At 40.7% G+C, this 26911-nt stretch overlaps 1 protein-coding gene across 1 annotated transcript in view; it reads left to right on the top strand.

The window, feature by feature from the left end:
• Positions 1-25023, top strand: part of psme4b (proteasome activator subunit 4b) — a 114918-nt gene extending 89895 nt beyond the window's left edge. Inside the window, exons 42-47 of the mRNA XM_033984261.2 lie at positions 1331-1416; positions 2756-2884; positions 8778-8933; positions 16400-16538; positions 18766-18899; positions 24889-25023. Of these exons, the coding sequence (XP_033840152.1) occupies positions 1331-1416; positions 2756-2884; positions 8778-8933; positions 16400-16538; positions 18766-18899; positions 24889-25023 (779 nt within the window). The remainder of the gene's footprint in view (positions 1-1330; positions 1417-2755; positions 2885-8777; positions 8934-16399; positions 16539-18765; positions 18900-24888) is intronic.
• The last annotated feature ends 1888 nt before the right edge of the window (positions 25024-26911 follow it).

The following is a 26911-nucleotide window of genomic DNA, read 5'->3' as shown; positions in this document are numbered from 1 at the left end:
TAGTCACTTTGAATATAGGCCATGACCTGTGATGGGCAGTTTGGTCTGAGCACCGAAGCAGAAACACATCATGTATGGGCTATGGGGCATTCTCAAGGCTCACAGAAGTCAAATTTATCTTAAAGAGGGAGTATTATGCAAAATTGACAGTTTGGAGCTTTCTACCATGTCAAAACGTTTATCCCTCATTACAAACACCCCTGAGGAATTTTTAGACGTCATCCATGCATGTTTAAGTAATCTAGCAATCTTTCCCGGGCCCTCTTCAAACCCGCCTCAGCCATTCCTCAAACCTCAACATCTTTGTATTTTCACAAGAAGTGGACTAAGTGAGTGTGTTCAATAAGCTCATCGAGACTCGCAGTTTTAGGGGCGAATTTGGGGCCGAGTTCCATCTTTGGAATTCTGACCACTTCCTATTTGGAACGCAAAGGCTAGCAGATTAGGTATTTTCATTTATATATACAGTCTATGGCCTCAGCCCACATGCTTACGTCACCTATACTCCCACAAGGCAATTCTCCATAAATCATGACACACAACAATGTACTACAACTTCACAAACCTGACACAGTGTTCTGTAGTTGCATTAGCGAAAAGCACAGCAAATGTGTTGTGATAGCTCTGAAGGAGGAGTATTATAAAACCATGTAGAACTAAATTTTCCATAATATGCCCTGTTTAATAATACTTTTGTTCTATATTTCTACAACTAGCAAACTAGAAAACACTAGCCTTTGTTTCAGCATCTACAAAACTACAGCACCATATCACACTAACCAGATAATTGCTATTTTATATTTGTGTATCCTGTTTGACTCATATTACAAACGGCATAAATAGCTTCTCCCTGGACTATCTCTCTTAATTAGTTGTTATCACTGCTCAGGAAATAATAATTAATTCAACAACATTTGAAACCCGGCTCTGTCAAACTCTCTATAATGTCCCTGTATTTTATGAGCTGACGTTACATGCATAATTTTCTAACGGTGCAATTCTTGGCACACTCACCTTCGCCATCTGCTCCCGTGTCATTAGCATGTTCATACACGGTTGGGTCTCTCCCATGCGAACACAAATGTACGTACACTCAGCCTATTTAATCTCCGTACTTAACATAAACGCTTAATATAGACGTCATCTTCGCCATTAAACTTTCCACTTACGTTATGTACCCAGCGTTATGTAGATAAATGTGTAGCTATGAAATTACCCATGTCATTAGACGCTAGATTAAGACAGATTGCGTTTTTCTAGCAAGGTCAGAAAGCCAATATTTGTTTTTATTCCTTATGATTAAAATGTATGTGTGTGTGTTATTTTGTAGTTTTAAAATGGTTGATGGCGAGCGCGGGGCGTACCTTTACCACTCCGGTTCAACAACAGCTGCAGCTCCTGCCTTTGCTTTTCAAGGTAACACATAAACACGCACATAAACACACACACACATAAACACACACAAACACACACACACACACTGCACTGCATAGGTCCCAGCACAGCAACAATATTACCCACTCAATCTTACTTGGCCATTAAACTCAATTTCTCTCTTCATTTACTCAAAATGGTTGTGTGGCTGCGTGTTTCTTGCCCTCCTCCTCTCTCCCTCTCTCTCTATCTCTTTCCCTCTTTATCTCCATCCCTGTGTATCTCTCCCTCCTGTTTTCTTCCTCACCTTCTCTCTCCCTGCCTATGTTTTTTCTCTTCCTGTTTTTTTCCCTTCATCTCTTTCCCACTCTCTCCCCTCTCTCTCTATCCTCCCTCCTTCTCCCTTTCTCTCTACCCCCCCTCCTCACCATTTCTCTCGCTCTCCCTTTCCTGACTGTCTACCTCTCCTACCCGCTCTTTCTTCCTTCTTCCTCCTTCTCTGCCCTCACTTCCTCCCTTTCTCTCTCTGTCCATCTCTCTCTCTCGCTCTCCCTCCCTCCCACCGTTACCCACTCTCTTCTTCCTACCTCCCCCTCTCTACCTCCTTCTCTCTTTCTCTGTCTTTCCTTTTCCTCCTCTCTCCCTTTCTCTCTCTTCTTCCCCACCCCACCTGCTCCTTCCTCCTCCCTCCTTCTCACCTCCCTGCTCCTTCCTCCTTCTCTCCCTCTTTCTCTCTCACTCCCTATCTCCTTCTCTCTCCCTCTCTTTTCATCTTTCCCTCTTTGTCTCTCTCTCCCTTTCCTTCCCTCATTCTCTCGCTCCCTCTCTCACTGTCTCTCTCCCTTTGCACCCTCCCTCTCTCTCCTTCACTCCCTCTCTCTCCCCCTTTGTCCCTCCCTCCTTCTCTCTCTCCCTCTCCTTCCCTTCCCTTCTCTTCTCTCTCTCCCTCTCTTTCTCTCCCTCCCTCTCCTTCCCTTCTCTCTCTCCCTCCCTCCTTCCCTCCCTCCTTCTTTCTCTCTCTCCCTTCATCCATCCCTCTTTCTCTCTCTCCCTCCCTCTCTCCCTCCCCCTCTCTCCTTCCCTCCTTCCTTCCCTTTCTGTCCCTCCCTCCTTCCTTCTCTCTCTCTCTCCCTCTCTCCCTCACTCCTTCCTTCTCTCTCTCTCTGTCTCCCTCCTTCCTTCTCTCCCTCTCTCCCTCCCTCCCCCTCTCTTTCCCTCCTTTCTTCCCCCTTTCTCTCTCTCCCTCCCTCCTTCCTTCTCTCTCTCTCTGTCTCCCTCCCTCCTTCCTTCTCTCTCTCTCTGTCTCCCTCCCTCCTTCCTTCTCTCTCTCTCCCTCTCTCTCTCTCTCTCTCTCTCCATCCCTCCCTCCTTCTCTCTCCAGATTGCCCCAGTGGAGATTGATGAAAGCTATGATGAGATGAAACAGGATGCGCGCACGTGTCTGTCGCTCATGTCTCAGGGCCTGCTGTACCCGGAGCACGTCCCGTTGGTTTTGGCTGCGCTGGAAGAGGTAACAAACGCACCCTTCTAACACTTTTACATATATGCATGCACACGTCTCAGGTCCCACCCGCCTCAGCGTTCTCTCCGAATAAACAAGAGGCGTTTTAAGGTTTTACAGAAGCCAGTTTTAAAAATAGATTTGATTTCTTGGTGTAAAATCGACACTAGTTACCCAACAACAAAGGAAGGGATTGATTCAGGGACTGATCCAGTTTTTTGCCTCTTGATCTAATACCGATTTTTCGATATTTACAAATGCTGATACCATGTCTGCATTTGCAAATACCATTTAAGTTGGCCTCTTTACCATCCAAAAATGTAAATTTAAAAATATACTAATCATTTGTAGTAATACTGTTAAAATTTTGTGTTCAGCTTTTCCACAGCGGCTTCACAACACACAGACAGACGAAGTTAGGCGAAGTTTAATGTCTCTAATGTGTTTTTTTATATCACCATATTGTTTACGTTTGAAGCTTGATGCGCGTTTAGCTCTGCTCCTCCACCAATTTGTCCAGAGTTTTGTTTTCAGTCTTAAGGCTCCGTGACAACATCGCAGACCTAAAACGAATACTATCTCTGTCATTAATAATGTTTTAAGTGGATTTAGATTCTCTTCAGAGTGTTTTAAGCCGCTCTCGTTGTTAGCTACAGCATTAGCAGCGATATTAACATGTGAAGGATGCTATCACCAAATCCAATCGATGCCAATACTCAACACAAAAAAAAACACTAGAGATGTGCTAAAATACGCTACATTTGGTGAAACAGTGCTGATATTGTCGGCGCTTGTCTCATATCAAACAGAGAGAGCCCGATTCCCCGCTCTACCTAACATCAAGTAGTGCTGTCACCAGGGGAGTCGACAGGGAGGGACAAAGGGGTCTGTTGTCCCGGGCCTCAGAGTCTTAGGGGCCCAGAATTGGAACCTCTACCTGTTATTTAATATTAGAGGGGGCTATGTGAGCCTTCTTGCCCCAGGCCCCCAATCTTCTATTGACGGGCCTGGATGTCACGGTACTAAAATTTCAAACTTGATATTTTTGATACTAATGAAAATTTCAATGCCATAATAATTATATATTTTTAAATATATATGTACAATAGAATGTGAATTACAACATTTAATAGTAGTTCTTTTAATATTACCATGTGTTCTTATGCCAGTGCCGATACAGATCAAGACTTTTCTGACACTAAAACTATTTTGTCAGTATTAATAGGCCGTACCTGTTTCTGATGTAGCACTGTTGTTTATAAAAAAAAGGGGCTGTTACAAAAAAACAGAACAGAAATAAGTTGTATTCTATTATATCAAATGTTCAGTTCACGTTGCATGTTAGCTCACCCATAAAACATATGATGATAAATATATACTTAATAAAATGCTAAGTTAAAAATACAATGAGCCTTTTTAATTAGCTCAAAAACACCTGGAGTTGTGTTTTGTTTCATTCACATTGAGTAACTCTTTATTATTCGTCTGTCTACATCTCCACTGCTCCTTTTACTTTAACTCAGTAGAGATTGGCAATTCCAGGGCTGAAATTATCCGAATGATTCTAGTGAAAGTGCATGGAGTTTAAAAACACATTGTAGCTAACACCCATAAACTTTTAGCATTTGAGCTTTTTTTTTAAGTCTATGAATGTAAAAAATAAATGGGTATTTTTCTACCTTACCCAGAAGTCCCTACCGACTGAGCTCCATTCTCACCTGTTACTATGGGAATGAATAAGTAAATAAATGTGTTTTTGTTTTTTGTTTTTCCAAATCCTCAAAGGAAAACAGCTAGCATTGTACCATCCTCGTAGCACCTTATGTAGAGTGCCACTTCTGCTGCTGCTCTCTGTGAAAGTCATGAACAATGTGTTATCTTAAGCCCCATTCGCACCGGATTTAATTCTCCAGAGGAAGTGGGGTAATTTTTATATTTCCTGCCCCTCGCTCCGGTTTAATCCATTTGGGAGCTCGTACGTGGACAGTTTTTTACCTGTCTCCCAATAAGAATTAAGTCTCCGACAATGAACTATCATTTTTTTCTCAGTTGCTTTGGGGTGTTTCCTTCTTGCAGCATATTTCCAAAAGAAATAAAATAAAATACTTCTTATTTCTCCTATACTACTCAAAATTGACTCTTGTGAGCGTTAAGTCGTGTTAAAATGCTGTGACCTCCTCAAAAACAGACCTGGAGTTGTGTTTTGTTTCATTCACATGTTTGAGTAACACTTTATTATTAGTTTGTCTACATCTCCAAAGCTTAAAACGCTCTGTTCCACCTTGTGATGTCATGAAGTGATAGTTTTTAAGTTACCAACTCCTTTTACTTTTTGTTCAGTAGAAATGGGCAATTCCAGGTCTGAAGTAATCCAAATGATTCTAGTGAACGTGTATTGAGTTTATAAACAGAGTGGCACATTTCCTGTATCACCACATGATGACATCACAAGGTGGAACAGAGTGTTTTCTGTTCGAGAGAAGAACTCAGCCTAAATAAGCAGGATTTGTCTGTTAAAACATAAATAAATGACAAAACACAACTCCAGGTACGCAACAAGCATGATCCTGGTGTTTATATTTTGCCATTTTGTCCATGAATCAACATATAAACATTAATAACAGACAAATCAGGCGCCTTCTTTCCCCTGGGTCGCTCCTGCTAGCGTTAGCAACAGGCTTGATTGACAGCTTAGCTAAACGCCCATTCCCTGCTAAACCAGCGGTGCAGACGGGAAGAGATGGTACAGCCTTGCTCCCGATTGGCTCTTTGGTTGCTATGATACTCGTGGTGGGAATTCCTAATATGGAACTGGGCTTCAAATTGGCCGCTCTAACTGCTCTAGCCTCGACGAGCTTCATATGACTGGAGCCGAACGCTGTGGGTGACGTCACATTGTCCACTTCTTCATACAGTCTGTGGGTAGAGTGAAAATACTAGGATGCTGAGGTTTGAGGTATGTTTTGGGGAAGACCAAATAGGAGATTTGTGGATCGGTTTTACAAATATCACATAAAAGTAAACTGAAGGGAATCTGAAGTTGGTTTTCCCAGTGTCTCCCTCTCATTAAACCTCTTTCTTCTGTTAAACAAGCCTACTCATACAAAGGCAGAAATGTACAGAAGGAAACATTGGCAGTTGTTACAGCACTTAAGTATTTCTGTAGTCTACACAAAATGGTGCAGGGATGAGGTTAATTCACTTTTCAAACTCCTCACAGATGTTGAGTTTACACCTCGGCTCCTCCGGCGATTATTCTGCGTTTTCTATGGGAGAATGTATTTAGATGCAGGTGCGCTGTCTGCTTTGCCATAGCCTCTTCTCTTTTGAAATATGAAAGTAGCATGAGCCAAGAGGAAATTAACCAGATGCAGAACTGAAATGCATCTGACGTGGGAGACTTCAATTAACTCTTTATGATAAGTAGCTTTTTAAAGCTCCTATATTACACAAAATGTATTCTTGTGAGGTTTAAGTCATGTTCTAAGTTATTGTTCTTCATGTTCTTGAGTAACACTTCATTATTAGTCTGTTTACATCTCCAAAGCTCAAAATGCCCTGTTCCACCTTATGATGTCATGAAGTGGTAGTTTTCACGTTTACAGCTCCTTTTACCTTTAGTTCAGTAGAAGTTCGGCCCTTTAATAAGTAGTTTATTAAAAAGGAGTCATGCTTAGTAACTTACTTAATATATACATACATACATAAGATTTATATAAATACCAAGGATATGAGAAATTACTACAGAAGATACTACATGCTATGAGTTTGTGTGAGTTGGCGGTGCGAATCCAGCTTCCACAGATGATTACTGCAGTTGTGTCCTTGGGCAAGACACTTAACCCACCTTGTCGCCAGTGTCTGTGTACACTGGTGTATGAAAGTGTATGTGAATGGCTGAGTGGTCCCTTGATGTAAAGCGCTTTGAAGTGCCTTGAAGGTGGAAAAGCGCAGTATAAAAATGTGTGTGACCAAGATGCCAAGGCCCATTAAAGCTGCACTATGTGATTTTATTTTTTAGTGGAGTGCCTGCCACCTGCTTTTCTCCACACAGGTGCTGTTACTTTACCTGGAATATTACAGTGTTTTGTTACATTCACACATGTTTAACACACAAACCCTGTTTATTTAGGCTGAGTTCTTTTCTCAAACGGAAAATGCCCTGTTCAACCTTATGATGTCATGTGGTGATAAAGGAAATGTGCCACTCTGTTTTTAAACTCCATACGTGTTCACTATAATCATTTGGATAATTACAGACCTGGAATTGCCAATCTCTAGTGAACTAAAGGTTAAAGGGGCTGTGGACTTGAAAACTACAACTTCATGACATCACAAGGTGGAACAGAGCATTTTGAGCTTTGGAGATGTAGACAGACTAATAATAAAGTGTTACTCAAACATGTGTGAATGAAACAAAACACAACTCCAGGTCTGTTTTTGAGGAGGTAACAGCATTAGAACATGTTTCAAAGCTCATAAAAGTCAATTTAGCATAATATAGGACCTTTAAGTCATATCAATACACACATTACTGCATAGGCCACTTTTAAAATAACATTTATAAAGTCGTCATTCTGAGTTTTAGGAAAGCTAAAACAACTTTTTCCTGGACATATTAGAAACTAAGAATACAATTTCCACAGTACATTCAGCTATTAAGCCCCAAATTTTGTAAATGGACTTGAACATGTGCAAATTGTACTTAGGAAATGTAGAAAAACTAAGAAAATGGCTTCCATGGTAACTCAGCCGTGTAATTCTGCCCAAATGATCAAAACATAATGTGTCTCACTACTTAAGCTGTCGCAGAGAATGGACTAAATGGGAAAAGTCTGGTCTGTGTTTTGTCCTAAAAAGATTTGATTTAATTTATGCATGAGCACATTCGACTTTTTTATGTTTCATGTGGAAAATCTGCAGAAGCTGTTTTACTTTATATAATTTCTACCATTTAAGTTAAAGTCTGGTTTGATCTGGTCGTTAGGGACATCTGTGCATAGGTAACATTGGTCTTACTCATAGCCTGTATAAAGCTGTTGAAGGTAGCGCCCGGGTTTAGCAGTGAGTGGAAGCTTAACAACGCTGTCAATCAAACCTGTTGCTAACGCTAGTGGGAGCGACCTCAGGGAAAGAAGGCGCCTGCTCCGTCTGTTATTAAAGTTCATATGTTGATTTACAGACACAATAGCGAAATAAAAACACCAGGATCATGTAGAGCGGGTTAATACAAAAATTTTAAGACCAAAATGACGAGTTTGACAGCAGCAGTTACAGAGAGAGGGGCCACAGTTTTTCAATAGAAAGTGAATTGAAGCCATTGGAGTTGATGGAGCTGGAAGCGCAACCATGATCACTTCATATTTGGAACGTGGCGGCAGCTACCGTGTTAGCTATGTCCATTTATATATACAGTCTATGCTCTAATATGCTCCAAATTAGCCGCTATACCTGCTCTAGCCTTGATGAGCTTCATTTGACTGGAACCGACCGCTGTGGGTGATGTATCTAAGAATATATTGTTGACATGTTTGAACATTTATTTACTTTCACACATTAGACAGTGTGAAGCTGTTTCCTCATTCTTGTGTTTTGTTCATTAGCAGCCCTATATTTCATCACTTTGCATTGAATACTAACACATTTCATTTCACTTATCTTTATTCTCACAGGGAGAGCTCAATGAGAGGAGCAGACTCTTTTTCATGAGCGCCCTGTTAAAATAAATACAGAATACAAACAAAAACAAAACAAACACATAACTGCATAGATCTATTTAAAACATTAAAAACAGGAGCAGGTGTGATTTATACATTTTTATCACCAGATTATTAAAGTGCATTAGTGGCACCAATCTGTCCAGTTTTGCTTGTTCTTGAAATGTTTTCCATTCCCGTTGCAGATGGCAGTGAACCGGTCGTGGCACGCTCGGTTCTCCGTCCTCACTTACCTCCAGATCATGGTCTTTTATAACCTCTTCACACTGCTCAGCCTCCCCAAAGAAGTGCTCCGCCTCAAGGCAATGGTCATGCAGCTGCTCCTGGATGAACAGCTCGAGGTAAGAAACAGTTAAATCAGCCCTATTGTGTCTCTATAGTTCTCATCTCTGACACACGTGGATCATTGTTATAATTTACACATTTTAAATCACAATATTCATCTAAAACGACTTGATAAAAGAAACTATTCCACTGACTTCGACCTTAGAAAACCAGGGCCCAGTGGGAGCTGACGTCGCCGTAAACGTCATCACAACAAAGCGCCGCATTTTGTTTTCATTTGTACCAAAATAACTACGTATCGCTGCCGAATCCTGTGAGTATCACTAATTAAGTAAATAAAACTCGAGAAGGAAGTGTGTATGTCACAGTGGGCGTGTACAAGTGGAGGTGAAAACGGGGGTAGATCGACAAAATGGCGTCTTTATAATAACAGATTAAAGATTACTCAAACGTGAATCACCTCAAATACAACTTCAGTGGCTCAATGAGGGCTCAAACTACAGGGTTAGCAGTTTTTATGCAGAAGAAGACAGAAGATTTTATGTTTGCAGGAGAAATTATTGTACTTAAAAAATCTGCCCATTCAAATTGAGATTAGTTTTACAACCCTGCTCTTAATCCTTGTATTAATAGCAGTGTATTGTACATGTGTCTGCTCTCAAATAGAAGTTTATGAGAAGTTTTGTTTTGTGTTGTCTGGTGAATATATTCATCTGTGGAAACCTGATTATCAATAAAATTCAATAATTCATGGATCACCATCTTGGCGTGGCACCGGGGCCGTGACCCCCCAGAGCTACTGGCACGAGTCTCACAGGTCGTACTGGCCAAACAGCTGCAGGAAAATCTGTGTCTCAAAGATTACTTCTCTTGGGAAATAAGTAAAGTCAGGGGTCCAAAAGTAGTTAATTTATGTTAGAACCTTTTTGGTAGAGGAGGGATAGTGAATATATGGTACAGAGGAAGAGCAGTGGCTTTATATGTGGTATAGAGGACGTACAGTGAATATATGTAGAATAATAGAATGACAAAATGGATATAAATATTGCCGTAACAATATTACTATTTCAAGACTAAGAAAAAGTCTCAATGCCAGTTTCAATAGTGCAGTTATTATTAAATCAGTCCTATTGTGCTTCTGTCTCTACAGTTCAAATCTCTGACAAATTACTTAATAAAAGAAACAAGTCCACTGAGTTCAGAAAACTGCGGCGCCCAATGGGACCTGACGTTGCCATTGAATGTCACCCCCTATGGATAGCTGCACATCACATTAGCGAGCACCCCATTTTTTTTTTACATTTGTACCAAAATGACTACGCGACGCTGCCAAATCCTACGAATATCACCGTCACAGTGGGCGTGTACAGGTGGAGGAGAAAACATGGGTAGATCGACAAAATGACATCTTGAAAATAAAAGGATTAAACAAACATGAATCACTCCAAATACAACTTCAGAGGCTCAATGAGAAGAAACAACTAGAACGACATGGTTAAATGTATAAAAAAGTTGAGTTTGTAAATGTTTTTAAGTTTTAAAATCAAAACTATTCTACAAACAAAATAGTACTTTTTCTGTTTTTCCTCTTATGTTCAGGAAAGGTCCCACTCAGTATTTCTTCAGTATTGATTCATGTTGATTATCTAATTCTGATACTAGTTTTAAAATTAGTATCTGGCTAATGCCCCTGTTAAATATATTGTGATGTATTTTTGGCAGCATGCTCGTCATTCTTTCTAATTAAATACTTTAATTAGGCAGATTGCTCATTTGGCAAAGTTCTGGACTTGGCAGCGACAACTAAAAGAACTAAAAGTACTCTAACGCAACTTTAATTGTCCCACTGTTTATAAACCTTTATCACCACTATCCTTACATTTCATGCCAAATTTATAAATAGTTTTGTTTCTATCTTTTGGTTCTGATATTTCACAAAGCAACGAGCCAGGTTGCCATACGCGTTTCTGCTTTGTTTTATAATCTTTGCTCTAAAAATAACTGAAGTGTTTATCTAGATGTATCGGGCCTGTCATGTTTTATTATTGATGCCGCGGACCTTCCTGCGTCTTTATGCAACACTATTTCTTCATCGGCCCTTTATAAAATTGACGACTGGCGGCCATTTTGGGTCGAATGGGTGTCTTACTTGTAACGGTGCGTTTAGAAGCGTTTTTAAAGAGCTGGTTCTCATTGATTTTGGAGACGCAGGGCAAAATCGATGAGGGTTAGAAAAGTGCTGCAGCTTTTGTTTTGGTTTTATCTACCGACTGGTTCAACGCTGTGAAGGGGTTTTAATATTAATGTGACACCTGTTTGACATGGTTATAACACGATAGCTACGGCATCGCAAAGAAAACATTTAACATTTAATGATGGAAGGTAAGAGAAAATAAAACTAAACGAGTTCAAGTGAGGTTAGGCTGCCAATTGCTTTGCGTAAGAAATTGATTTACATCGCAAAAGTAAAATAAAATCTGTCAACTGGATAAAACGCTGAAGGAATGAAGACGTTTGGCTGCTCATCCAAGTCGCTTCTTCAGTTCTGGTCAGATTACTGCTGGACACTGCCTCATATCTGTCTGAAGAGAGGAGCTAACTACACTGAAACTGTAGGCTAGGTCTAGTTTTGTCCAGTTGGCAGATTTTGTATTTTTCTTTTGCTGATTCTCTAAGGCTCAAATTTAATCGTAGAACAGGAAAAATAACAAAGTTCTCCAACAGAACTCAGCATAAATATTTTCCATAATCGTCTCTGTTTGTAGCCTTCTATTTGTCAAAAAGGCTTTATTAGTTAAAGTTAAAAAGGCAAAGAGCATGTTATGGATGTAGTGTCTTGCCAAACAACACCACAAACATCATACACTGACCTGAGAACCCACCGCCTCCTGTCCCGTCACATAACCCTGATTCAACCTCATGTAAAAGTCCCACAGTATTAATAGTATCTCACTTAAGACCCATTACATTATGCATTTTAAATAGAAAGTACATAGTCTTATCTGCAGACGTGTGCGATCGGTTCTACTCCCTCATAAAGAAAACTCAGAGGTTTGTACGGTGTTAGAAGTGGTGCAAATCGTGTCCTTGTCATGTCTTGTACTTTTCAAACAACATTGATAAATATTTGCTGAGACATAACCATGTATTTCTCCCATACTGTAGGCGTATACTGTAACCTCAACAACATAGTGTTCACAATGTCATATACACCGCGTGAAAACGGAGACTAAAGCAGGACTAAAGCAGGACTAAAGCAGGACTAAAGCAGGACTAAAGCAGGACTAAAGCAGGACTAAAGCAAGACTAAAGCAGGACTAAAGCAGGACTAAAACAGGACTAAAACAGGACTAGATCAGGACTAGAGCACAATGCAAGAGGTGTTCACAATGCCTTATACACCGCATTGAAACTGGGACTAAACCTGGACTAAACTGGGAACAATCAGGGACAAAACGGGACTAAAACGGGACTAAAGGGGGACTAAAGGGGGACTAAAGGGGGACTAAAGGGAGACTAAAGGGAGACGGGAGACTGAATGGGGACTGAATGGAGACTAAAGGGGGACTAATGGGAGGCTAAAGAAGGCTAAAGGGAGACTAAAGAGAGACTAAAGGGAGACTAAAGAGAGACTAAATGGGAACTGAATGGAGACTAAAGGGGGACTAAAGGGAGGCTAAAAGAGGGCTAAAGGGAGACTACAGGGGGACTAAAGGGAGACAAAAGGGGGACTAAATGGAGACTAAATGGGGACTAAAGGGAGACTAAATGGGGACTAAAGGGAGACTAAATGGGGACTAAAGGGAGACTAAATGGGGACTAAAGGGAGACTAAATGGGGACTGAATGGAGACTAAAGGGGGACTAATGGGAGGCTAAAGAAGACTAAAGGGAGGCTAAAGAGGGCTAAAAGGGAGACTAAAGGGGGACTAAAGGGAGACAAAAGGGGGACTAAAGGGAGACTAAATGGGGACTAAAGGGTGACTAAATGGAATGGAAAAACACAGAACATCATGAATACTTGAATCTGATTGGTCGAAGCATCACAACAGAGGAACAAGACAAAGAATCTAAACTTTTACAGCCATCTTCCCACTCCACAAATGCACACAGCTCTGACCTTCTGCACGGTTTTCACAAATAAAATAGTTCCACTGAAGTACATCAGTCGGCCATGTTTGTTTTGGTTCACTTGGGGGCTTCACCTTTGAATGCTGCTCTGTGATTGGTCCATCCGCTGCTGGGCCATTTTGAACCTTACAGTGGGAGTGTCTCAAGATGGATTCTGGGAGTTTGGGAGAATCAATCCTGCTGTACAAAGTTCGTGTTTTTCAATTCAATTTTATTTCTATAGCACATTTAAAATTCAACTTAAACTGCCCAAACTGCTTCACACAAAGTCAATAAAACACCAAGGTATCCTGTCAAGCTAGAAACAAACGCCAGGGAGGAGGTGGTATGGAATGTTTAATGCCATACTGTGGAACATTTAAGTCAAAGTTGCAACCTCTCCTTTGAAACAAGCAGGTAGCAGACCCTCCATCAGAAAAGTTACATAGTGTATTTTGTTCCATCCGTAATAAACTTGAACTGAATTGGCAGATACTTTTACTTGCCAAGTCAAATTATTGCTCAAATTGTTCTAAGTTCTTGATTCAAAATTATGCCAATCAATAAAAATGTGCTAAAACGTGTCTATAAAAATGATGGCTCAGTTTAAGTGTCAGACAAATGTGAAATTACTTTAAAATTACCCAAAAATCTGCAGAAATATCACTTCATCTCCCCTTTGGATTTTTATATTTTCTTTTTTTTCAGGTCTTTTTTCATATTTTGTAAATCAAAATATGAAAATTAATAACAGATAAATCAGGTGCATTCTTTCCCGGAGGTTGCTCCCGCTAGAGTTACCAAAAGGTTTGATTGACAGCATTTCTAAACCAGCGGTGCGGGTGGGAACGGGTGTTACCTTCAATAGCCTCACTCCTGATTGGCTCTTTGGTTGCTATGATACTTGCAGTCAGAATTCCAAATATGGAACTTTGCTCCAAATTGGCCCCTATAAACTGCTCTAGCCTCGATGAGCTTCATTTGACTGGAGCTGAACGCTGTGGGTGACGTCACACTCACTTAGTCCACTTCTTTATACAGTCTATGTTTCCATGACAGTTTATCTCAGTCTAATGTCCTGGAAGAACCCGAAGCAAAGATCCTTTTGATTCATTATTTATGTATTAACCTGAATTATTTAATATCCCTCATTTAGTCCTGGTTTTAAATAAGTTTTTTATTCCTGGATAGACTTGGTTTAATCCCATTTTAGACCAGGTTTAGTCCTTTTTAGACCGGGCTTAGTCCCGTTTTAGACCGGGCTTGGTCCCGTTTTAGACCGGGCTTAGTCCCGTTTTAGACCGGGCTTAGTCCCGTTTTAGACCGGGCTTAGTCCCGTTTTAGACCGGGCTTAGTCCCGTTTTAGACCGGGCTTAGTCCCGTTTTAGACCGGGCTTAATCCCGTTTTAGACCGGGCTTAGTTCCATTTTAGACCTGGTTCGCTCCCTTTTTAGACCGGGTTTGGTCCCATTTTATACTGGGCTTAGTCCCGTTTTAGAGCTGGGTTTGTCCTATTTTAGACCTGGTTTGGTCCCGTTTTAGACCAGGTTTAGTCTCGTTTTAGACCTGGTTTGGTCCCGTTTTAGACCTGGTTTGGTCCCGTTTTAGACCGGGTTCAGTCATAGCTGTAGACCTGGTTTAGTTCGGCTTTAGTCCAGACTCGGTCTTTGAACCTGGTTTTGTCCAAAATTATAGTCCATGTCTTGTCCTGGTTTAATACATTTGTAACATGTTTTGTAATGGTATTCACAGTCCTACACATACCACACACTGTATAAACTGGGACTGAACCTGGACTAAACCAGAACCAGAATTCAAACCCTCCCAAGTCTGGACCGGTCTCAAACCAGAACCAAACCAGAGCAAGTGCCTGGTGACACTCACAGAATGACACATTCACAATATTAATGTTTAAATAATTCAGACTACATTTTTATGAGTCCTGGTTTTGAGTCCCATTTCAGTTTTTATTTACTCCCCTAAGTATGTTAATTATAATTGCTCGTTAGACTGGCCCATTATTGGACATGGGCCGTGTTCGATCTGGGTGATGTCACTAATGTTAATATCCTGGAAGTCTCTCTAGGAAAAGATTTGGATCCTTTTGAATTTATTATTTCTCTAAATTATGCAGGAAGACGCCATGTTTTTGTGAGGAGGACTTTACCTTAGCTAAACTCTGCATCTTTTCACTCCTCTCTCTCTTTTCCCCTCTTTCACTCTATCCTCTTTCTCTCTCTTTCCTCCTCCTCCACCCTGTCCCGAAACACCCTTCCCTCCGCTCACACCATCCCTTATTTGTCGGTTTTGATTCTTCTCACTGCGTTTGACTCGGTTTGCCCTCCTCCTCTCCCTCTCTTCACCCTCTTATCCTGCTCCCTCTTCTTCTCTCCTCCTCCCTTCATCTTTTCTCTCTCTCCCTCTTCTACCCCTGATCTCCTCTTCTCTGCTCCTTCTACCGTGCTCATCTCTCCCATCCTCCCGCTCCTCCTCTCGCACCCTCTCTTCTTACCCCCTCTCATACTCCGTCCTATCTGCTCTCTTTCCTCCCCTCTTCTCCACCTCTCCCCCTTCCTCTATCCTCTACCACCTCTCTCCATCTCAACATCTCTCCCTCTCTCTCCCCTGTCTTCCCACCCCACCCCTCTACACCCTCTGTCTCACCTGCCCTCCTCTCTCCACCTATTCTCTCCCTCTCCTTCTCTTCCCCTCTTAATTCCCTCATTCTCTAACTCATCCCCTCCCTCTTCCTTCCTCCCTCTTCCTCTCTCCTTTCTTCTGTCACTCCTCCCTCTCTCCTCCTTCCCCTCCTCTTCCCTCCACCCCCCCTTCTCTCTCCCCCTCTCTTTTCCCCTCTCCTCCCTCTCCTTCCTCTCCTCACCTGCCTCCTTCCCCCTCTCGCTCTTTTCCCCTCCCTCGCTGCTATATAAAAATGTGACCATTTACCTCCTCTTTCTCCCCTCCATCTTCCCTCTCCCTTCTCCCTCTCCCTTCTTCCTCTTTCTTCGCTCCTTCTCCCCTCTTCCCTCACCCCCCCTTTCTCCCCTCCCTCTTCCCGCTCTTCTCCATCTTCTCCTCTCTTTTTCCTCTCCCTCCCCCCTCTCTCCTCCATCTTTTCCCCTCCCTCCCCTCTTTCATCCTTCCCTTTTCTCCTCTCCCTCCTCCCTCTCTTCTCCTTCTCTCTCCTTTTTTCTCCACTCCCTCCTCTCTCACCTCCCCTCTTTCTCCCTTCCCTCCTCCCTCTCGCCTCCATCTTCTCCCCTCCCTGTTCTCTTTATCCCCCTCCCTCCCCTCTTTCACCCCTTCCTCCCCTCCCCGTCCTCTCCTCTCCCCCGTACTCCCCCGCCCTCCCCTGCTCCTCCATCTCCTCCCCTCCCTCCTTCCCTCCTCCCTCTCTCTCTGTCCCCGTGTAGGTGCGGGACATGGCGGGCACCACCCTGAGTGGCTTACTGCAGTGCCACTTCTTCCCTCTGGACTGTGGTCTGCACTCGGAGCTGCAGACGCTGAGTCAGACCTCGGTCCCCAGAGCTCGCGGGGAGCTCGCCTCCACAGGTAACGGCGCTCACACTTTGGGGTATAAATAAAGGGAGGTTTGCACAAGCACAAGCCGCGAGTGTGACAACAGAACTGTTCATCTGCAGCTCTGTATACAGCACATGCACCACTCTGCACATATCTGCTGGAAATACTGGTGTTAGCAGCATATTTCTGATAAGACAGCTGCATTATTATAGTATTATCACTCAATTTACATAACATGAAGGAGTGGTTTATTTCAGATATTCATTTCTTTGAGCGGATACAGATATCGATGTCTTTACCGTCTCTTTAAAACACACACTACAGTTATATGGCTACAGTATTTAAGTAGTAAAGGGAGGAGGAGAGAGAGGGGTGAGAGAATAGACAGAGGAGGAGGGAGGAAGGAAGAGGGAGGGGATGAGGGAGAGAATAAGGGGAGGAGAAGGAGAGGGAAGGGAGAGACTGGGTAGAGAGAGGTGGAAGGAGAGGAGGGCAGGTGAGACAGAAGGGGTAGAGGGGCGGGGTGGAAAGACAGGGGAGAGGGAGAGATGTTGAAGTGGAGAGGGTGGGTAGGGGAGGAGAGGGGGTAAGAAGAGAGGGAGGTTGGAAGAGATGAGCAGGGTAGAAGGGACAGAGAGGAGGTATATGGGCATGTGACGTTTGGAGGTGTAACGTCTTTTTTCTGTCCTGCACACGCCTTGAGTTTGTAGCAAAATCCAAAAATTATTATCAAAAACAAATCAGTTCTACAACAGTTATAAGGAAACCATATCACAAACATTATAGCATTTTTGTGTAACTCTTTTAATCTGAGACATTTGAACCTGCCCTGTGTCGTGACCTCAGCTGAGAATATATTTTCACAATGAGAATGGTATTTTTCAGGGGAAATTGGTGGTTTCAGACGTTAGAATGTGATGATGTGATGCTCTCAGATGGGGGCGAAAGACAAGAGTGTTTCCACATTGATTACCTTGTACTTTGTCATGAAATATTCAAAAGGTAAATTCACAAATCTTGAACCTGATCATTTCTATCAGTGACTGGACCCAAGAAGTGCAATCCTCAGAGTGTGAGATGGTTCATATGGCTCTAACATGTGGGAGATGTACTTTGATGCTCATAAAAGTTGAGTTTTATAAAAATAAGAAAATGATCATTATTAATTTTGACCTGTATCTTAAACCTTTAACCCCAGAGCGCCCCCTGCTGCATAAATGCCAGATGTTTTTGTGTTTTTGTGTAACTGTCTTTTTAAATATGTGATTTTTCCTGTCAGATTGCAAAACACAGAAACATGAAACATTATGTTGTTTACAGATTTAAACTAGAGATAATTTTATTAAGTAATATTCACATGTTTCTGTTTATGCCAACATTTTTATGAACTGAGTTTTTTTAAATAAAAGCGACACAGACATTTTACTGTATGTTGTTAAAGCGCCCATATTATGTCATTTTCTGATGTGTTATAATGTCGTTTCCTCATCATAAACAGGAGTTGTGTTCTGTTTCATTCACACATGTTTAACACACAAACCCTGCATATGTACGCTGAGTTCTTTTCTCAAACTGAAAACACTCTGTTCCACCTTGTGATGTCGTCATGTGGTGATACAGGAAGTGCTCCACTGTGTTTTTAAACTCCATTCACCTTCACTAGAATCATTTGGTTAATTTCAGCCCTGCAATTGCCAAGCTCTACTGAACTAAAGGTAAAAGGTAGATGCTAACTTAAACTACCACTTCATGACATCACAAGGTGGAACAGAGCATGTGAATGAAACAAAACACAACTCCAGGTCTGTTTTTGAGGAGGTAACAACATTTTAATGTGTTTTAAAGCTCACAAGAGTCAATTTTGCGTAACATAAGACCTTTTAAAATGCTAAAAAAAATGAAACTCGACTTCTTTCTAAAACGATAGGTAATTTAAAGAATATGTATTTGTGCAGTTAGTTGAATTTTGGAGGAATGAATCTCACTGAAATGAATCAGTAAAAAGTATCTCACTGAAACGTCCATAATTAGTATCTCTGCTCTCTCCCTGAAACCTCGAGTCTGTGAATACGTGAATGGACTAACCTAATCTTTAAGGGACAGATTCATTTCAACATCTACCAGCAGCCACCTCAGAATCAAAATAGATTAATTAACCTTGAAAACCTTGTCGAGTTGTTGTACTTTTTCATATCTTTGTTGCTAAGCTCTGTAAACCTGTGTGCATTGTTTCTACGGATGATGTCGTTGGTTTCAGACCTGGTGCGGCGCCATGCTGGAGTGTTGGGCCTGAGCGCCTGCATCCTGTCCAGTCCCTACGACGTCCCAGACTGGATGCCTCAGATCCTGATGGAGCTGAGCGAGCACCTCAACGACCCACAGCCCATAGAGGTACTCACTCACTATATAAAACTACAGAGGTACTCATCTCTATTTATATAACTCAAGAGGTACTCACTGTGACCAGAGAGAAGGTGTATATAACTCGAGAGTGACCCACAGCCCATAGAGGTACTCACTCACTATACACAATTCTAGAGGTACTCATCTCAATATATACAACTCAAGAGTGATCCAGCGTCTATAGAGTTACTCACTATGACCAGAGAGAGGGTTTGTATAACTAGAGTGACCCACAGCCCATAGGGTAATATGTAACTTTAGAGCTGCTCACTCACATCAGTGAGAATATGTATATGTATATCTATAGAGGTACTCGCACAAACAAATACAGTATATACAATTTTTAGACACAGCCCCTATAAGTAACACTCTAGAGCCGGCGTGTCAAACATATTTTCACCAAGGGCCACAAAAGCAAAATGCCTGCTGTCAAAGGGTCAGAATTAAAATAAATGTAGCTACTTTTTAAACTTGTTAATTAACTGTTTCCGTATTTATTACTTATTCAAGTTACAAATATTGCATATGCGTTTGCAAAGATGTAAAAATATGGCTGTGTAACTGTGTATCTCCTGATAAAATGACATTTTAAGACCATCATACCTTTTAATTTACCCTGTCGAGGGCCACATAAAATGATGTGGAGGGCCACATTTGGCTCGCGGGCCTTGAGTTTGACACATGTGCTCTAGAGCAGGGGTGTCCAAACTGTGGCCCTCAGACCAATTTTCATTGGCCCTCAGGCCTTAAGTTGAACTGACCCAATTGATCATAATCAGTACTTTTACGGCAAATTTGAGTAATCCTACCAATATAACTTAAATCACATCACATTGCATTGTCATACAGACTTAATATTATTATTTAAAGCCTTATTTAAAGTTTGAAGTCAAAACTATGTTAAATGCACCCATCTGAATTATCCACTGTATTGAGCACTGGCCCTCCGTGTTGAATATTTTTCAAGATATGGCCCTCGGTGAAAAGAGTTTGGGCGCCCCTGCTCTAGAGGTACTCAGTATGACAAGAGAGTATATACAGCTCTACAGTGATGGAGGTATACACACAACCAGATACAGAAACTAGAGTGACCTATAGTTAATATAGGTACTTGCAGCCACAGCGAGGGTACATAACTCTAGAGGTACAACACAACAGTATTTCCAGGAAAAATTAAGTTTGTTATATAAATAGTCCTGGTTAATGTATTAAAATATATGATGGTCTCAGACAACCAGACAGTGTGTATAAAACTCTAGATTAGTGGTTCAAAATGTGTGAATCTTTAGGCTTTGGCTTTGGCACTACTCTATACCCTAAAGGAAGTCGGCCATATTTAGGTGGTACATGGGTCGAACTAAAACATACCTCCCATAGTTTTTGATATCTCCAGCTCAAATGTTAATCCAAAAAGCACCAAACCTGGGTGAAATACTATAAACCAAACCACATGAGTCTGACCCAATGGAATATCTGTGCACGACAACAACCTGAACTCAATCAAATACAATTTACAGCGCTATTATGTAAAAGTACTCAACAGCACCCTTTAGAAAATGTAGGCTTTGAAAAAACTAAACTTGCCATACACATTCTCCTTCATATTCTAAACAAAAAACCCAATGAGGACTTACTCTGTCCAACCAAAGCAACTTCTGAATGAAATCAATAGTAGTATATAATGTACTTTTTGGGGAGGGGAATGCAGGTGATAAAGGCAGGAGGCACGTCGTGGTTGCACGTACCCTTTGATCAGAGAGTGGAGAGGGGCCAATAACCCTGCTTGTGGCTTTAATTCGTCATTATCATTAACTTATATCCCTTGTTTTACGTTATTTCCTCATCAAATTTGGTTTATCCTACAGTCAGGGCTGCACCAAATTCTGGGATCTGAGCACAAATCATCTTAGAGGCCCTACATGTTGTCTAATAAAAAATGCACATTACAGACGTTGTGAGGGGCCCCTCTCATCACTGGGCCCTGGGTAAACAGCCCACTTTACCCCCCACACTCCAACGCCCCTGCCTACAGTCCCAAGATGGCTGCCGTAGTTGCCAGTTCCCATGACCCCTTTAGAGTCTCCCACTGTTTCTTACTACTCCAGTCATACAAACATCCCACTGACTGAACACACAGCGAGCCCAAAGAACACAATTTGCCCGTCCAATTGAGGGGAAAATTGCATCTTTTTGGCGTCACCTCGAGCTTGAAGAAGAAGTACAATGTAATCCATAGCCCTGAGATTTTCAATAAAACATTACACTGACAGAGAGCCAAAAAAACGAGGATAATTTGGGAGTTCTCGTGTTGCAGAGTGTGAAGAAATTGGAAAGGGAATACACATGCGTACAGTAAGACGGAATTATAAAACACATCAATTACTCAGCGGTTTGTAATGGAGCCGGAGCAGGATCAGTTTGAGCAGAAAGATGGAGAAACGTGAGAGCTTTGGTTCGGTGCAAGTTTTCAAATAAAGATGGAACATGTTTTGAGGAAATCTGGGGTAATTATGGAACAGAGGTAGTTTTAGGGTTTTGAGGAATTGTATTCTTTGCAAAACAATTCGCTTTTTAAGGAGAAAAAACAAATCCGTACCTATTCAGCGTGAGCTCATCACAAGATCGTACTGTTCGATATTTAAAGGCGGGATTTTTAGCGTCTTTAAAACATGAAAAACTGAAATAGTTCAAAGTTATTCCTCACTTGCCTTATGCATTCAGAGCATTCTAATCATTCACCACGATGAGTTTATTTTTTGCTGTGACGGTAAAGCTAACAATAACTAGCATGCTAACACGCACTTTTAATGCTCGGACAATAAAAACCTGTTGTCATTAGGTGTAGACAACAGACGTATTTTGGGATACAGTGCATTTTAATAATATTTACAAAAGTTACTTGGTGTGTGCTACTTTAAAAGAAGTATATTTTAATTGGAGTAGGAATGTTGAGACATCACTAGCATAGAGTGTATAGAGAGGTGGAGTAACAAGGCGCCTGATTTGTCTGTTATTAATGTTCATATCTTGATTTATGGACACAAAAGTGAAATATATACTCCAAGATCATGTAGAGCGGGTTAATACGAACATTTTAAGACCAAAATGACGAGTCTGACAGCAGCAGTTACAGAGAGAGGAGACACGGTTTTTCAATAGAAAGTGAATTGGAGCCAGAGTTGATGGACCCGGAAGTGCGCCCATGATCACTTCCTGTTTGGAACGTGGCAGCTAGCAGGTTAGCAACGTCCATTTATATATATACAGTCTATGGGCTCTATACAAATATTCAATCAGGAGTTTGTGTATGTTTTATGGACAATCGTGACTTCATTAAAATATTTGCTCCAAAAATGATGTATTTTGTGGCATCTGGTCACTTCGTGTTAGGCACAGTAATTATTAAGGATTTCACTTGTAGTTTGTCCATTATGTAAATTAAAGTTATACTTGTCACCTGTTCCTGTCCACAGTGAAATGTCCCGTCTCAGGCCTCTCCCGTCTCCAAAAATGTTCAGTGTTAAGTGAATTTAAATAGTTGCACTTGACATTTGGACATGCATTAATTACTTTTACAGCGTTAGTTATTCATGAGTGTAAACAGATGAGATCACGGCTGAGGAGACGGTGGATCCTGTCGCCAAGAACACTCTGCAAACTGCATTTTAATTACACTGGGGCCGGAGGATTTCACAACTCACTCACATAGTTTTATTTTATTTGAAATTTTACATTTTATATATGCAAAAATAATTGGCATTGCACTAACCTTCTAATGGGTACAACTTCAACTTGTATTTTTACCATACTAGTTAAGTTACTACTACTAATGCAACTACTACTACTAATACCACTACTAATGCTACTACTACTACTACTTCAATTCTTCCACATTACATTAGATATATACATACATTTAACTAGATCAGAACGGGTAAGTGATTTGGCTTACTAGTACTACTTCTACTTTTCAGTGGTGAAAGTAATGAAGTACAAGTAGTAAAGTACTGTACTTGAGTTGAATTTTTGTGTATCTGTACTTTACTTAAGTACATTTTACAGTGGATACTTTTTACTTCACTACATTTGAGAGCAGTATCTGTGCTTTCTACTCCACTACGTTTTTTTTACTGGACTGAAAAGTAAAAGTACTTTTCATATGATTTGAGGGGTTATTTTTACCATGTTCGTGGAAACATCCTGACGAATGTTTTCCAGTTCAAGCTTTGAGCAAAACAAAAATAAACACACAAAATTCAGAAGAAATTAAGAAATTGATTTCATATTGTTACTGTTTGACTAAAATGTCTCATTTTGAGTATATATATCTCTATATTTACACTTTAACAAATTAACAATACTTTTACTTTTTACTCTTAAAGTACATTTTTAAACAGGTACTTAAATACTCTTAAGTAGATTTTTTCATAATATTGTGTTACTTCTACTAGTACCAATACTACTATCAATACAGTGCTTGTTGAAAACATGGGTAGTCCTACAGCTAGGTACTCCCTTGCAAAATACAGGCTTCAAGTTCCTTATGAAACCAAAGTTATTTTATATAAATGGAATCTTATTTCTGAAAAAATGTTCTATACAGATAATGTCCACGTCTAACACTGAGTCGGTCGAATAAATGACCCAAAATGACGATGTCTCACTTGTCCTGGTAAAATACTTTGACAACAAGTATAATTTTATGTTCAGTAGCTCAGTCATTTCAAAAGTAACGGTCCGTCAGTCGTGTGTAAATCTCGGTGCGATCAGGAGCACTCTAATGACTGAAACGTGAGTCCTCGGGTTAAAGTCTCTGTACCAGATTTTTACTGTTTTAAAACGTTACAAACAGAACTAGTTTCAAACAGTTTGCAGTGGTCCAGAGTTACTCCTCACTGACCTCATGCATTCAGAACATCCTAATTCACAGAGATGAGTTTATAAGCACTTTTCACAACTCCAGAGAGAGGGAGACCAGAGCGGAGTTCTGCGATCACAGTAAAGCTATCAACAACTCGCAAGTTAACAGTGCTCTTCCTGATTCTCTGACATTACAATCCTTTATAATTAGATGCAGACAGCACACAGTGGACTTGTATTATTTAAGCAGCTTTTGCAGTCAAAATACCTGCACTGTGGAGAGGCAAATAGCATCGGCAAACCATTTCATGATTTATATATATATATATATATATATATATATAAATTTGGCTATTTTATAATCTCTTTTTTCCAAAATTACTTATTGGTGTCCTCAGATACTGAAGTAAACATGCTTGCATGAAATATTTGTTTTACTGAGAGCAACTGAAATGTCGATTCATTCACAATTTTACATTTTGTGTTTTGTTTCTCAAACTGATCATCCAATCATAAACCTTTGCAGATCCTACAACTAAAACCAGTTTGCAGTGCCACACAAAAAAGCTCTATATGCGTCCTCCGTTTATTAGAGCGTTTGGCATTTCAGATCAAGCTATGAATGCACTGCTGTTATTAAACCGTCCCGTATCACAAAAAATGGACTCTTGTGTTTTAATGCTGTTACCTCCTCAAAATCCCCAAAGCTCAAAATGCTCTGTTCCACTTTGTGATGTCATGAAGTGGTAGCTTTCAAGTTAACAGTTACGTTTTACCTTCAGTTCAGTTGAGATTTGGGCTGAAATCATCCAAATGATTCTACTGAAGGTGTATGGAGTTTAAAAACACAGTGGAGCATTTCCTGTATTACCACATGACATCACAAGGTGGAACAGAGTGTTTTCAGTTTGAGAGAAGAACTCAGCCTAAATATACAGGGTTTGTGTGTTAAACAATGAAACAAAACACAACTCCAGGTCTGTTTGTGATGAGGAAACATTAGAACATAGAAACAGTGTAACACGAGCCCTTTAACCCTCTGATATCACCTCAGTTGCTATGACGATTACATTGCGTTACTAGTCATATCTAATCGTGTGTACATGTGTCTCCACAGATGACGGTGAAGAAGACTTTATCCGAGTTCAGACGCACTCATCATGATAACTGGCAGGAGCATCGACAGAGCTTCACTGACGACCAACTGTTGGTGCTCACGGACCTGCTGGTGTCCCCCTGCTACTACGCCTGATGCCCTCCCATTACTAAGCATGACTGTGTCTGATTATACAGCAGTAGAACTCACCTCCTCACGCAGCTGGGAGATGTGCAGAGCTTTACCTGCAGCTCACGTTGAACTATGGGCTTTTAGTAGTGACAGAGGCAGATTTGGACTTGGTTTGTGAGTTGCCAAGTAGTTTACGGCCCCAACGGCGGCTTCATAGACTGAAAACAGGTGAGGATTTTAACTATATATACATGGACATAGCTGACCTGCTAGCCGCCGCCCTCGCTACATGATCCTGGTGTTTTTATCCTGCTATTGTGTCCGTAAATCAAGATATAACCATTAATAACAGACACATCAGGCGCCTTGTTTCCCCGAGGTCGCCCCCGCTAGCTTTAGCAACTGTTTTGATTGACAGCGTTGCTAAGCGCCGCTGTAACCGCTAGCCTCGATGAGCTTCATTTGACTGGAGCAGAACGCTGTGGGTGACGTCGCACTCACTTATTCCACTTCCTTTTTCAAACTATGTTACATTTTCCACCATAATTTTAATGGGGTAATGTACATAGTTTTGTTTTACACTTGCAGACAGTAAATCCATTTTAGAAATATTAATCAACATCATTAATCATTTCGTAACACAGAAATGTAAAGTTGTGTTACGTCAGTTTTAAAGTATTAATACTACGGGCTGTAAATGATCCCGTTATTTGAATTATATAAACACTATATTTTTCCTAAATATTTAAACTCTAATATTATAAATTATTGTTGATGAACTAGAATAACTTTGCATTATAATATATTACGCAAACTTATCCTCACCTGATCTGATTCCACTGATACAAAACTATAAAACATTCATAGTAGCAGATTCAGCTTCTGGCAACACAAGACGAGTCGAGTGCAGCCGATTTACTGACTTTTGCATCATTTCAAAAGTTGAATTGACAAAAGGAGGAAAGATTTTAAGCCCTGCAGACCTGACTAAAGTACACACTATCTCTCATTACTGCACAGAGGAAGTACTGTCTATATGTTATAATAATGTGTTCTATTTAAAATATCTATAAGAGTTAATGTAATGAGCTAACCTGTGTATACCTCAACGTTCACTACAGGGGTGGGCGACGCAGAGGTCAGACTTCACTGTGATTGGTCAAATCCACCTGTCACACACAGGATGACCAATAGGGGGAGTGGGTGTTTCAGAGGAGCAATTGATCACAATATGACACAGTAAAAAACATTATGGATGGAGGATGTTTAAAATTCTGATCAGTATTTTGGGGGGAATAGCTTGAGAATTAGAAAGAGGCCAACATAGAGCTAAAATGTGTCTTTAAATGTAATAGTTCAGGTGTAAGTATCAGACAAATGTGATTATTGATCATTTGCGGCTGACGTCATCAACGTTCCCTGGGTGGATGATGCTAACTGAAGGAACTGCTCTGTCTGAAGCTCTGATAGACTTTAATCTGAGCTTTATTTTTACACAATCTGACCAGAAAGAGCTGAACTACAACAGGTGAGCTGATTTGTGCTGTTATACAAATCTCTCTCACGTAACATCACAGTCACAAGCTAGCATTAGCATTAGCCAACAGTTTTTCAGTCAGTCACTCTCACGTTTTGGTGTAAAATCAAACTTCTAAACAGGACCATGAACGCTCAGATTGTTCACAGGTTCCTGAAAATGTGCTGTTTAAATCCATTTTGTATATTTTCTTGAGATTTTAAAAACATTTTTGGAAGTGTTTGTTAATGTGTGCATCGTGTCACCATGGTAACTACTGAACAGTCCGTCATAGACATAATTACAGAACACTCCCAGCGTGATGTCAGTGCAAAGTATCAATTAAATTACCCTCAGTAATCAAATTGTGCATATCTTCAAAATTACATTAATATT

This window comes from Periophthalmus magnuspinnatus, chromosome 19, assembly GCF_009829125.3.
Source record: "Periophthalmus magnuspinnatus isolate fPerMag1 chromosome 19, fPerMag1.2.pri, whole genome shotgun sequence".
NCBI lineage: Eukaryota > Metazoa > Chordata > Actinopteri > Gobiiformes > Gobiidae > Periophthalmus > Periophthalmus magnuspinnatus.
Note: the sequence above shows the minus strand (reverse complement) of the source record. Positions and strands in the feature narration are given on the sequence as shown.